The 13,236-nt window shown below is 43.6% G+C and overlaps 1 protein-coding gene across 1 annotated transcript in view; it reads right to left on the bottom strand.

The window, feature by feature from the left end:
* The window catches only part of NYAP1 (neuronal tyrosine phosphorylated phosphoinositide-3-kinase adaptor 1), a 66,768-nt gene that overhangs the window by 34,429 nt on the left and 19,103 nt on the right, over window positions 1–13,236 (bottom strand). The window contains exon 3 of the mRNA XM_029581920.1: window positions 4,274–4,578. Within this exon, the coding sequence (XP_029437780.1) occupies window positions 4,274–4,578 (305 nt within the window). The remainder of the gene's footprint in view (window positions 1–4,273; window positions 4,579–13,236) is intronic.

Genomic DNA, 13,236 nt, shown 5'->3' with positions numbered 1-13,236 from the left:
ATGATTTTATGAATTTGTTTTGTAAACCGCTTAGAAACGTTTGATTTGTGGGATACAAGCTTTAAAATAAATACATAAGTACTGCCTTGGAGGAAGCTTCTCAGTTTTGGCCAGGCAGTATTAAAAAGTTTATTTAATTAGTTACTACAACTCTCCCACCAATATTTTGGAACCAAAGGTTTCAAATCTGTCCCTAATAAGATCATAAAATGTTTTCTTTGAAACCCTCAGCTTGGGAATCCTCACTGGTGTGGCTGATATAGTCCTGCTTGTTCATGGATAGGGACCTTCGTTTTCAATTTTTATTTTATTTTGTCTTGGAGTTTCAATGTTATAACAAAACAATCAGTGGAAAAATGACTGATATAACACACTGGAGATAAATCAGTGGAAAAATCATTTTTCCTCTGATCTTTTTTATTCTAACATTGAAATTCCAAAGCAAAATAAAATAAAAACTGAAAACAAAAATCTTTATCCATGGAGAAAACAAAGTTGCTTACCTGTGTTATAGGTTCACACTGTGGGTGTGGCAAAACACAAGGACAGGAAGGGCTGGTATCTCCCCCTGGTGAGATCCACTGCCCTGAAATACAAATTAACCTGCAGGCCCCCTCCTGACAGGATCTGCTACACAAAGCTTCACACGCCAGAGTCACACTCTGAGTCTGCATAACTACAGATTCATGTATTACTAAAGCTAGGTTATGCTCCAGAAAGCAATGTAGTAAAGGTTAGATACAGATAATAGAAAGACAACAGTTGTAATAATATACAAATATTTTTCTTATGATTATTAGGACGTCGGCTGAAGGTTTGGGATTCTCTCCTTCTGCCAAGCTTGTGACACTACATCTCAGCGAGCTCTAGTTTACTCTAGGACCTTGGTGTCTACTCCCCTGATCCCTTCTTCTTGTGCCACATATTACACAATGGCAACATATGCAAACAGCCTCAATGATCAAGAGATACAGTAAAGCACTAAAATCACCCAGTGAGCTCATATAAACCCCAAGCCTAGATTTCTGCTCACAGCGCCAATTTTGTTACAGGGTCATTCTGTGGGTGTGGTAAAACACAAAGGGCCGGTGCCCTTTAGGCTGTCTTCATGATAGGACCCGTTACTCAAAACACAAAGCCACACTCACACACCTTGAGTCAGTACAACTGTAGATTCCAGGATAATTAGTTTACTATATGTGCTTGGTTTTGCTTAAGGAAGCAAGACAGGAAAAATAATACACAAATGTGGCAAAAATAATAATAATAATATAATGCAATACTTTCCTTAAAATTGTCCGACGTGCAGCTCAGTCAATTCAGAATTGAAAGACTTCTCTCACCCTCACTTGACACAGCCTGCCTTTTGCCTTGTTTATATTATTCTGTGAACCCTGATGACCAAGGTGGAGGGGGATCACCTGCCCCCTCTGAATCCAGAGGCAGGATCGACTCCCACCTCCCCAAATCACAGCACAGCCAGCAAAACAGAATGCTTTCTCACTGAGCTTGGCCTCTTCAGACACATCTGCTATTCCTCCCTCAGTTCTTAGAACTGGTTATCTTTTACTCTGCTACAAATAAATGTTATAAACAAAACCAGTCAATCTTGTAATCTGAGGCCAGTGATAGACTCCTCTGCGGCCCTATGGGAGTAAGTCAGCCTGCTCTAGGTTCAACCGAGTCCAGATCAGGCATTCTCTTACAACTTGTATTCTCTGTAGACAGCAGAACAGATCAGCCACACAATCTCCCCCACACCCCCACCCAAACACAGAACTGTAGTGTAGCTTGTGATTAAACTGAGGCGGCTGCATGGGAACACACGTGCATGCTCAGTGAAGGACTTCTACTTTCTGAGCTCTGTGAGAGCACAATTTGTTTCAGCGCTGAATGATGTTATCCAACAGTTGTGTGGCTGATTTATCCTACTGTCTATGGAGAGCATCTGTTACAGATAAGCAGCTCTGCTTTATGCATGTACGGTGGCTTGCAAAAGTATTCGACCCCCCTAAAAAAAAAGTCAGCAGATTTGTGTGGATTACAAATGACACACAGCTTGTTCCAGGCAGTATGTTTATTGCAAACCAGTATGCTCTTAAAGTATTGCATACTTATGCTGCTTGCATAAGTATTCAACCCCACAGCACAGAGGATGAATACTTATGCAAGCAACATTTTTCAGTTTTTAATTTTATTTTATAAAAAATGTAGAGAAATAATGATTTGTGACTTTGAAAATGTACTTTAAGAGCATACTGGTGTAAGGGATAGGGGGGCGTGTGAGCCCTTAGTGCTGCAGCATAGTTGACGCAGCCTCGAAGGCGAGCCCCCGAGGTCTATGCCAGCAGCTGGCGAACATGCCCTGTGGCGGGACAATCTAGAGCTTCACCTTTACCAGCTGCCTTCTCTATACGTTGAGCCCTTGGATTCTGACTGCCAGCAAGACTTAGGTGGGTCCCTAGGGCAGAAGTGGTAGTTAGAGTCCAGAGACACATCAGAGACCGAGGAGACAGCAGGCTTACAGAAGTCAGAGGAGGGCAAGGTCGGGGCAGGCAGTGAGCAAAAACAGTTGGGTCCAGGCAGCAGGCAATCATGGTCAGGTCCAAACAAGAGGTCACGATCCAGAGCGACAAGCCGAGAGTGGACATGGACACACAGAAGACACTGAAGGACTGGAAGGACTGGACTGGAAGACAAGGCAGGACGAGGCTGGACTGGAAGGCAAGGTAAGGCTGGGCGACAAGACAAGGCTGGATGAGGCTGGACTGGAAGGCAAGGTAAGGCTGGGCGACAAGACAAGGCTGGACTGGAGGGCAAGGCAAGGCTGGAGAGATGAAGCAAGACCTAGGAACTCAGAAGAAGCAACACGCACTGCACAGGAATGAGGAGATCCATTGCTGAGGTGAGAAAGGGAAGTCCGGGAGACCCTAAAATAGGGCTGAAGCACTGACATCAATCGGCACTGTGGGCACTTCCCCTCCACAGGCCCTCTAACTAGTGCACTGTCCAACCCATGCGCACCTAGAAAGGATCAGGGGAGCGGCTGAGATGGTGGCATCCTGTGCTGCATGAGGAGAGCCTGGTGGCGTCCTGCTGCAAGCTCCCGGCCAGCTGCGTCAGCTTCAGGGGTGAGTCCAGCTTGTGGGGCCTTCCTGCAAGCCACAAATCTTTACAACTGGTTTACAATAAACATACTGTAAGGTACAATCTGTGTAAGTATCATTTGTAGTCCACACAAATCTGCTGACTTTTTAGGGGGTCGAATACTTTTACAAACCACTGTATCACTCGCACAACTTTTTAAAAGACCATATCTGCAGGTAAAGCATTACTTTACCCACAGAGGTCACTGAAAATTACCCTCTTCTTGACTAGCTTTTGGAAATTAATACTCCCTTCCTCAGGACAGAATAAAATAAGCAAAAAATGATAATACGAGGAATTATAAGTGAATCATAAAAGGCATTCCAATGACAGAGTAATGTGGAAGGGGAGCTGGAGGGGTTGATTAGCAATCAGAGAGGAATAAACAAATACCTAGGCTTCTTAACTCATTGTGAGTCATAAAATTATACTGCCTGAGCACCCCTTCCCACTATCATTGGAATACTTTTTAGGATTTACTTCATTTTCTGGGAATGCAGGGCCTGATATTCAGCACTGGCCGGGTAAGTAACTTAGCTGGATTTGACTTATCCAATTAACTTGGCTGATCTAACTTATCCAATTAACTTAACCAGATAAAAACAAAAATCACCGGATCCATAGCACTGCCAGATCAGCCCACTGCCCACCCACAAATTAGCTGGCTAAAAGATTAGCCAGATAAGTCCTACTTATCCAGCTTTCCAGCATTAAATGCGCTTTCAATATTGGGCCCATCATCTTTTCCTCATTCTATTCTGACCAGAGGAAGAGAGTATTAGCTCCCCAAAACTAGTCAAGAAAAGCATTGTTACTTCAATAAAAAGGTATCACCTTTGTTAAGTTTTATTTCCAAGGACACTATGGTCCTTGCTAGCTATGATGTCACAACTTGTGCACACACTGCATGAGCCAATGATATCCAATTCCCACATGAGAAAACTTGCAATGCCACTTCAAACATGGCTGCTCCTCCTGTCCTCCACCTCCACTCCCATAGGGTCTCACAACCAAGGGAGCAGAAATAGGAATAAAACCCTTTGTTGAGGGAGAGGGTGGCATTTACTGTCAGAAAGGGATATATAAGCCAAAAGCATAGGGGGAAGAATTATTGTTATCCTCTTACCGGCTTTCTTTAGCCCACTATGCTCCGACGCGCCAGTGGCCTTGCCTTCTCCAGATGTGCTGAGTTTGGTGCTTGGGTGCCTCTTGGGCTTGGCAGGGGGCTTCCTGCCAGCGGCTGCTCCCTCGCCCCCTCCATTCTCCACACTACCCACGGAGTGGCAAGAGAGGGAACGGGGGGCCATACTGCTGGCACAGGGGTGGGGCGCATGCTCCTGGGAGGCAGGCATGGTCAGGAACCCCATGCGGAAGTGCCTACGGAAGGACGAGATATCCCTCACCTTCCCAACTCCCACGTCCTTGGCGGCACTGAAAGAAAAAGCAAAAGAGGATGAGAACAGTCTACGGTAAAGTTTTAAATTAGGTTAAAGGGAAGGCCATAGGATGCCTTCAGCTCTCCCACCCACTGGCAGCTCCCTAGTGGACATCCAAGGGAAAGAATAAAGAATAGCCTCAAAGAAGGTTTTGCCTCCTGATGGGAGAAATGCTTTGCTAGTCTCTACTTCCCTCCCTCCCACTACCATACACACTTTAAAAAAAATGGATCTCTCTGGATCAGAATCTCAGATCTAAGCAGTTCATTACATCTACTTGTTTCAAATTGTATTCTTCTTAATTCAAAATGAGTCATTCTAAACAGATTACAAAGAACATACATAGGTATAAATAGACAGCATACCAACAAAACTTAACAATAACCCTACCCAGGATCAGAAATTGAGATTCATAGTATACAGGCAAAATAATAAAAACCAGAATGAAGTATTTAAAAAAAACATCATCAAAGTCTTGTGCAAAAGAAACTGTGTTTACTTTTTTCTAAAATGTTATAGTCTGGTTCATCTCTCACTGCCAAAGGAAGTGAGATTTACAATACAGGATATTAATCTGCACGTTTCCAGCACATAGACTTTTTTAAAGTAGGAAGCACGAACAGAAACTGCTCTGCAGAATGCAGTAATTGTAAAGGGGGTAAAAAGCTCTCACATATACCCACGGCATGTGGACTTCTTTCTTTGGGCCATCCTTATTCATGTTAGATGCTGCTTGCATTTATCAGCAGCGCAGCAGCACTGCTGAACATACCAGACTAGCGTAAAGTTAGCCGGATAAGTTTATCTGGTTAACTTTAGCACATCCCTGTGGCCCAACCAGTTAGTTATCCAGCTAACTTTGAATACTGGATAACGTATCTGGTTAACTCAACTTCTTCCCAATCCATCCATTGTCCACCCGAGTTATCCGGCTAAAAACTTAGCCAGATAAGTCACTTAACCAGCTAGGTGGTGGCTACTGACCATAGCTGGATATTCAGCAGCGCCACTTAGCCAGATAAGTCCAACTTATCTGGCTAAAGTTTTTCTGAATATTGGGATTTGATGTGCATCTAACCTCCTCTGCTGATGAAGATACCACTACCTCCCTAAGGAATATGATCACCCTCTTAGTTCAATAGTTCTTCTTCATGTCTAATTTAAACCTCCTTTGCTGCAATTTAAGCCCATCACTTTTTGTCCTTTCCTCTGCGAAGATGAAGAACAACTAATCGCTGTCCTCACAGTATCCATTCCCCTCAGACCCTCCCACTTTATGTAGCTGAAGTCAGGACTAGGAGTTTTCAGAGCTATGATTTTCATAATATTTTACCCGGGTAACTAAGCAGTCAGGCACATGAACCTGCTCTCCCTCTCTGGGGCCGATGCAAAAAAAAAACATACAGTGAAAGCGGGTGCTGAGTATTCAGTGCCCGTTTTCCTAACACGCCCTCAGGCTCCTCGCAATATTTAAATTAGGGGTTGTGTTGTCAAGGAGGCGTTAGGGTCCATTGCGCGCCCCGAGCACCTCCTTGACAGTGAGAGCCCATATGTGGTCAGCTGTCAGCGGCCGTCTGCCAGTTAAAAAAAACGGATGCTGAATTTATCGTTGTCCATTTTCCTAATCGGTGCCCAGCCACGGGTTTGGGAAATGGACGCTTGTTAACTGAGAATCCGCTTCCCAAACCTGAATATTCTTTAAACTTTTTTTTTTTTAACTTTTTTAAAGTTTTTCTTCCTCCTACTTAATACCACAACGATATTAAGTAGGAGGAAGTACAGAAAAGCAGTATTTTCTGCTTTTCTGTACAACGTTTGGAAGTGCAAAACTGTGCGTTTTAGATGCACATTTTTTTTTTGGCATTTCGGGTGATTAACTAATAGCCTCATCAACATGCATTTGCATGTGATGAGCACTATTAGTTTTGCCGCACATTGGACATGGGTTGTGGAGATCCAACTGTGGGTTAAACAGTGCGCTTATCGGCCCCCCCTCGTGAGTAAAAGCACAGCACAGGTACTTTCTACTTATGCTGCAAAGGGAATGGGGCCAGTACCAAAAGCCCAAAACACAACAGGGGGATTTCATTTGGAAATCTCCAATTGTGCTTTACGATGCAGACGTTGCTCATGCTGTAAAGCAAATGTAAAATCCATAGGCTACCAAAGTACCTGCGGTGCTGTGGCCCTTCCACCATTTGAAAATTCGCTTGGAGGCCCGCAGCTACAAAGTGGCCTGCAAGTCCCCATGACGGGGGGAGGGGGGGGGGAGGTATTTTTCAGACTGTCCGAGTTGGGACTAAATCCTCTCTCCAAGAGAAGACAGATGGGCACTTTCATTTTGAAATGTATACCCGCAGACATTTGTACCTCCTTTTTGGTGCAGGCAGGTTCTCTATGGAGCATAACGCGTCTAGACTTGAAAATACAACCCACGTGCATTATTTTCCAGTCCTGCCCAAAATGCACCCTCAGGAGCACATTGTGGAATAAGATGCAGACTTTTAGCCATCTGGAGAGAGGGTAACTTTCAGACAGCCGATTTTACGCACGCAAGTTGCTATTTACATGCATAAATGGCTTCAAAATTGTGTTTGCCCACATACTTAATGGACAGCTTACAAGAAGCACAGGAGAGTCTACTGGTCTCTCAGCTGCAGCTCGGAAGCAAGGCCTTGAACAGGAGACATCTCTCTGTGAGGCCCCTTACTGAAGCCATCTTGGAGGAGCTCCTCTTCTCCACAACTGGGTGCCACCAATCCAACACCACCACCAGCATGCACAAGGTCAAGCAGTAGGGGAGGGATTACTGCAGTGCTGGGAGACATGGACTCTGAGTGTAGTCTGACCCCCAGTCATCAGCAGCAAGCTAAACCAGTTCTGGTTTTACCTCATTTCATCTAAGCTAAGCCAAGCCTGGCAACCCTGAGCTTGCTGGCAGGATGAGGAGTGACCCAAAAGAAAATGTGGCAAGAAGACGACATGGGAGATGGGAATAATATAACAGCCCCAGAATGAACAGGAGTTACTATTCCCTCTTGTTATCTTTTCCCGGTGAATCTGACGCTCTTGCTAGCTGATTGGCTGGCGGCCAGTCTTTGGCTGCCTGGTAAAGGCACGAGCATGGTGACAAATGGGAGACGCCAACGCAGGCCCTCGCATGCTCTTCATATTTATCTTTTTACTTAAAGAGCTGACATTTTCTCAAGCTGTGCTGTGTGTACAGGGAAAGACAGCAACTGTGCAATCAAATTATGATTATTTTCTTGGAGAAGGGAGAGAAGCAAGAGTCAAGATTTTGTATTACATTTTTACAATCCAAACCAGCCAACATGAAGCAGTGATTTTATGGCTCAATGATGAAACGGGGGATCATTTTCTCTCCAGATCCACTCTCTATAATGCTATATCTTGGGGGTCATTTTTCCACCCCTACCTCTCCCAGATCCAGTACCTGTATCATGAGGGTCATTTTCCTCATTGTCCCCAGGGGTGCCAACTCATGAAAAATATTTTTTATGGACAAGCTTCTAGATTTTTACTGGCAGCCTACATTTGATATTATTCAGGAGTCCTGGCAGGCTACACTTCCCTAGGGTTAGCCATGGGGGTATGGGAGAGCTGGTGACAGGGAATGCTGTCGCTAGCAAAAGCAATCCCAGAGTGTGAACCCCCAGCACAGACAGCAGGAATACATGTTTCTGCAGGATGAATAGCCCTCTTCTGCCACTGCCACAAGGGCTACAGGGCCAAAAGATCTTCAGCAATCCAAGCAAGCAGCTTCCTGCCATGGCCCCAATCTCCTTGTGTGTATAAGTGAACAAAGGAGTTACAGCATCTGCTCCATGTGTGCAGTGAAGGAGAGGATGCCAGGATGCACTGCCAACTTCTTATGAAAGGGATCTCACCAGCTCTGCTCCACTCACTGCTTCCCACTCACTTATCAGACAGGTTCAGCGGTATACACCCGGCACAGCAGTACTAGATGAGTTTAGCACTCCTTGTCTGCCATCATTTTCTCGGTTTCATAAAATAATTTAACAAGGGGCCCTGGGAGCATTCCTCCAGCCCTGTCACTGGAGGAATCTAATAGACAACACTTGGAGGGTTGGGGGACAGACATTTTAGGATCTTCTTCTGCACAAGGGAGCCCGGGACTGAATGAATTTTGCAAGAATCCACAGACTGACCTCCCCCTGCCCAATAAATTAAAGAAAGAAAAAGAGTAGGAGGAACCCTACCAAGAGCCTAATACAGATTTCCATACAGCAGCCGCAGCCCCTGAGAGCACCAGCAAGGGAGATTGGAAAGAGAATAAACTAATTCACATAAATGCTTCCTGCCATTAATGGCCAAGGTCTCCTTAGGGATTGCAAGAGTTTTCTGAGACATCTTCAGTGGTTGGGGGTGGGAGAAGGAGTGGGGGTGGATAAGTGCATTTGGCTAAACTTCCCTTAAATCTGAAATGCCAAAGAGGCACTTTCTTCCACAATGCTAATGCTGCTGCTGTTGTTCAATGCACAGTCAAATGATATAGGGGGGAGGGAAAAAAAGAGATGAAATATTTTAGGCTGGCCTAAGCCTGGCTTCTGGGGTCACTGTGAAGGCAAGGTAGGAGGGAATCCCAGTCCTTGCTCAAAAGCGACACTCGGTGGCCAGAATGAGGGTGCACGTACTGGAGGGAGCCACAGTTTGTTGTCTCTGGCCATGGACCGTCACTGCCATAGATGGGCAAGATAGGGGAGGGAGGTTTATAAAATAGGGAAGAAAACCCAGGTGAAGGCTTATGGTCCTGCAGATTCAGGTCCCAACTGAGCCCAAAAGGAGCGGACGGAAGCCACCAGTGTTTTGCTGTTAGTAACTTTAGAAAAGGTTTCATTCAAACAGTGATCTGTAAAACAAAGTCTACATGTACAGCCATCCCTGGAGTGCAGGGAAGTGCGTGCCAGATTGCGAGGCACAAAAGTTGCTGAAAATTATTGCAGTAATCCAGTGTAGAAAAAAAGAAGGGACTGAGGAACAGTGCGAAAATCTGAGAAGTCTATGGAATGCAGATTGAGTGAGAGCCCTAATGCATGTGCGCATGGATAAGGATGGGTCTATTATGGGTCTCTATCATGCCCCATTTGTATGGGAGATGATCCAATCCTTTCACCATTCTGGTTACCCTTTTCTGTACCTTCTTGAGCTCCATCACCTCCTTTTTGAGATGAGAAAGACCAGGTCGGCATGCAATACTCCAGATGTGGTCGCACCAGAGCACTCTACAAAGGATTTGTCATTGACATCTTTTCAAATTATCCCTAACATATGGCTGGTGTTTTGGCCACTGCTGCACACTGTTTTGATGGTTACAGCATATGGTCCATAGTAATTCCAACATCCCTCTTTGCATAGCAATTTCCCAGAGGGACTCTAGAAGTATGTACTGGTAGTTTGGATTTTTTTCACATCTATTGCGTGCACATCTATACAGCCATACAAAGACCTGCTTTTCACCATGGCTTTGGGGGTTTTTTGTGTCTTTTAGGATCTTTTATATTTTTAAGGTGTTTGACTCACTTTGTCTACATCTCTGATAAGACCCCTGAGTTGGTCACTTTCTGTTCTGTGCTGTTAGGAAGTAGGACAGAGAGAGTTTGGGAAGGGAAGAAAGGGAAAGGGAGAAAGGTGGTAACTGCTAATTCATGGATTCTTTTCTTCCCTCTGCCAGCCACGGCCACTGGAGATGAGTATTTAATAAACTGTAGTGCTTGTGCTATTAAGCATCTTCTTTCAGCCCATATAACCTTTTATTTTACCACACTCCCCATCTGCAGCCCCCAGGAGATTGGTGCATTTAATAGTAACCCCTTCCTGCAGATTTTTATTAAGATAGCTATGTAAAAGGACTACACTATTTGTTGATGGAAAGAGGGGCAGGTATAAACTTAGGGGTTCATTCACTAAACCACGTTAGGCCATTTACCACACAAAACTATTTGAAATATCTTGCATTCATCCAGCCTCAGCAACACAGGTATTTAAATTAGCTCATTAGTATGCAAGTGAATGCTAATAAGTTCATAAATATCCTAAACTATCCTTAATAATGCAAATCAAATAACGAGGCTAAAAAATCATAAGCCGTGTTATTTGATTAGAAGTTGATTACAACTCAAGAGTTGTAGTTAACATCCTGAGGCTCCTGGGGGACGTTAACATATGTTCCAAGGCTCTGGGACCCTGTCTTAAAAGGGGCCAGCATCCTCAAGTAAACCTCTCCCCCCCAAAAAGTAGATGCAACCATGTTTAATTCTCTTTGTGCAGATAGGGTATTAACTCCTAATGCAAACATAACTAGAATTACAGTATTGGCTAAAGCGGGACGTGCTTCTACTCTGTGTGGTTCTTATCACCCAATTTCTCTTATAAATATTGACTTGAAGATATTGGTTAAGGTCTTGGCTAATAGGTTGGGGTTGGTAGCCCTGTCACTGATTCATGGGGATCAATCTGAGTTTAGCCTTCGATAATGTCCGCCATGTTTTAAATTTGATGTGGTGGGTGAGGAAGCAAAACATCCAGCGGTTATTCTGGCGGTGGATGCTGAAAAGGCCTTTGAAAGGGTCAACTGGTTGTTCCTATTCCAAGTCTTGGAAAAAATGCAGCTGGGTTCCAACTTTATCTCTTGGATAAAGGAATTATATGCTGGTCCACAGGCATGTCTCAAGATAAATGAGGAGTACACAGAGCCTTTACAGGTGAAGAGGGTACCCGTCAGGGTTGCCCATTGTCTCTTTCTGCTTTGTCCCTAGAACCTTTTGCTGAACAGATTCTAGAGAAGAGAGAATATGGGACATACAGATAGGAGAGTTTAGTTACAAAATGTCCCTCTTTGCAGATGATCTGTTATTTACATTGGTAAACCTAAAATATCTCTAAAGGTGTTGTTGGGAGAAATGTGAGGTTATGAGTTAGTCTTGGGATTTAAGGTAAATGAAGATAAGTCAAATATTTTGAATATTTCATCCTTCTTGGAATATATTGACTGAAAACCAAATAGCTGCTTTGGTTGGCAAGAGTGAGTGAAATATCATTGGGTATATATAGGGCCAGAGGGGGATCAGTTGTTCAATCTGAATTATGGTGCTCTGGTCAAAAATATATATAGCGATTTAGATAAGTGAAACCGGTTAGAACTGTCATGGTTGGGCTGAATATCTACCATGAAAATGTATATATTGCCTAGAATGTGCTATCTGTGACTCTTTCAATTAATGTTCTTGATCACCTTTTAAAATTATGGCAGAAAAATATATTTAGCTTTATTTGGAAACTTAGACCTCAGAGTGGTAAAGGGAATGCTATACCAAACTAAACTCAGGAGTGGGCAAGGTGTGCTCAATTTGGAGTAGTATTATGCAGCTTCCCAATTGAGAGCCATTATTGATTGGCATAGAATTAGGGGAATTAAATCTTGGGTCCAATTAGAACAGAGTTGGGCACGGAGTCTTACACCTTGGAAATGAGAGTATGGAAGGGTGGAGATTTAGAGATGAAAGATTTATCTTCTTGTTTCCAAGTAACCCTAGCCGTTTGGAAAAGAGAGACCCATGTTAGTGGGAGAGAACAATTTTTATTATCACTTGTCGTTACTTAATAGGGAGTTTCCGCATGGTAATGATTTGGCTGCTTATTCCCACTGGATGACTTTGGGAATAACCAGATTAGAACAAGTTTGGGGATCAAAGTAAAGTCCCTTTTTCAGAACTTCAGGATATAGAATAGGAATAGATACTCTTTTGTTCAGCTGTTGCACTTTGTAAATCAGAAGAGTCATGTTAAATCTTAAAAAGCATAAGACAATGTTCGAGGGCTTCTGTGATCAGGCAGATAAATTACAGAGACCCATTTCCAAAATATATGGGATGCTAAATTCAGATTTAAAAACCAACCAGCCTATATTGGAGCTTAGGAAAGGGATCTGGGGGAATCTTTGGAGGAGGATGTGTGAGAACAGTGCTTCTATATGGGGAAACTTATGGCTATTAAGCATGGCTCTTTGACTAGATTCAAAAAGATTTGGGAGCCTTATTGTCAGTGGCTGGAAACCAACAGAGGTGTTATACTTTAGCATTATTTGTTATTTCATTTATTGTCACGCCATACTAAATATATAAGGTGTATTGTATTGATTTACAAATGTATGTTTTGTAATGCACAACAAAATATGCCTTTGTAAGCCTCAACATAGGATATTGTGTTCTAGTAAGCTCACATAAACTTGCGTATCTCTGGACAGGGGACGTCTGGGTGGGAAGGGAAGGGGGAGGGGTGGTTTATAAAACGCATTTCTGATTCAGCTTGTGGTAGACAGGATTATGTCTAGTTGCTGTCTTCCAGTCATTAATGAGCAATTGTCTTATTTGCAACAGTATTGTTTATTTTTTACTTCTGTGGCTGGACATTTGTACAAAAAATTCTTGTTAATAAAAATTAAATGAAAAAAAAAAAAAAAGAACTTATGTGCATGTGCATAGTTTGGAACTTATGCACATGCACATCTAACCATGTATGTAGCTCTGAACTTATGCATGTACACACCTAACCATCAGGCCAATTCAGTAAAAGTCATGGGAGAGCGGGCGAGTGCCCACTCTCCCGGCGTGCG

The sequence above is a fragment of the Rhinatrema bivittatum genome, chromosome 16, assembly GCF_901001135.1.
Source record: "Rhinatrema bivittatum chromosome 16, aRhiBiv1.1, whole genome shotgun sequence".
Classification (NCBI taxonomy): domain Eukaryota; kingdom Metazoa; phylum Chordata; class Amphibia; order Gymnophiona; family Rhinatrematidae; genus Rhinatrema; species Rhinatrema bivittatum.
This window is presented reverse-complemented; position numbering and strand designations above follow the sequence as displayed.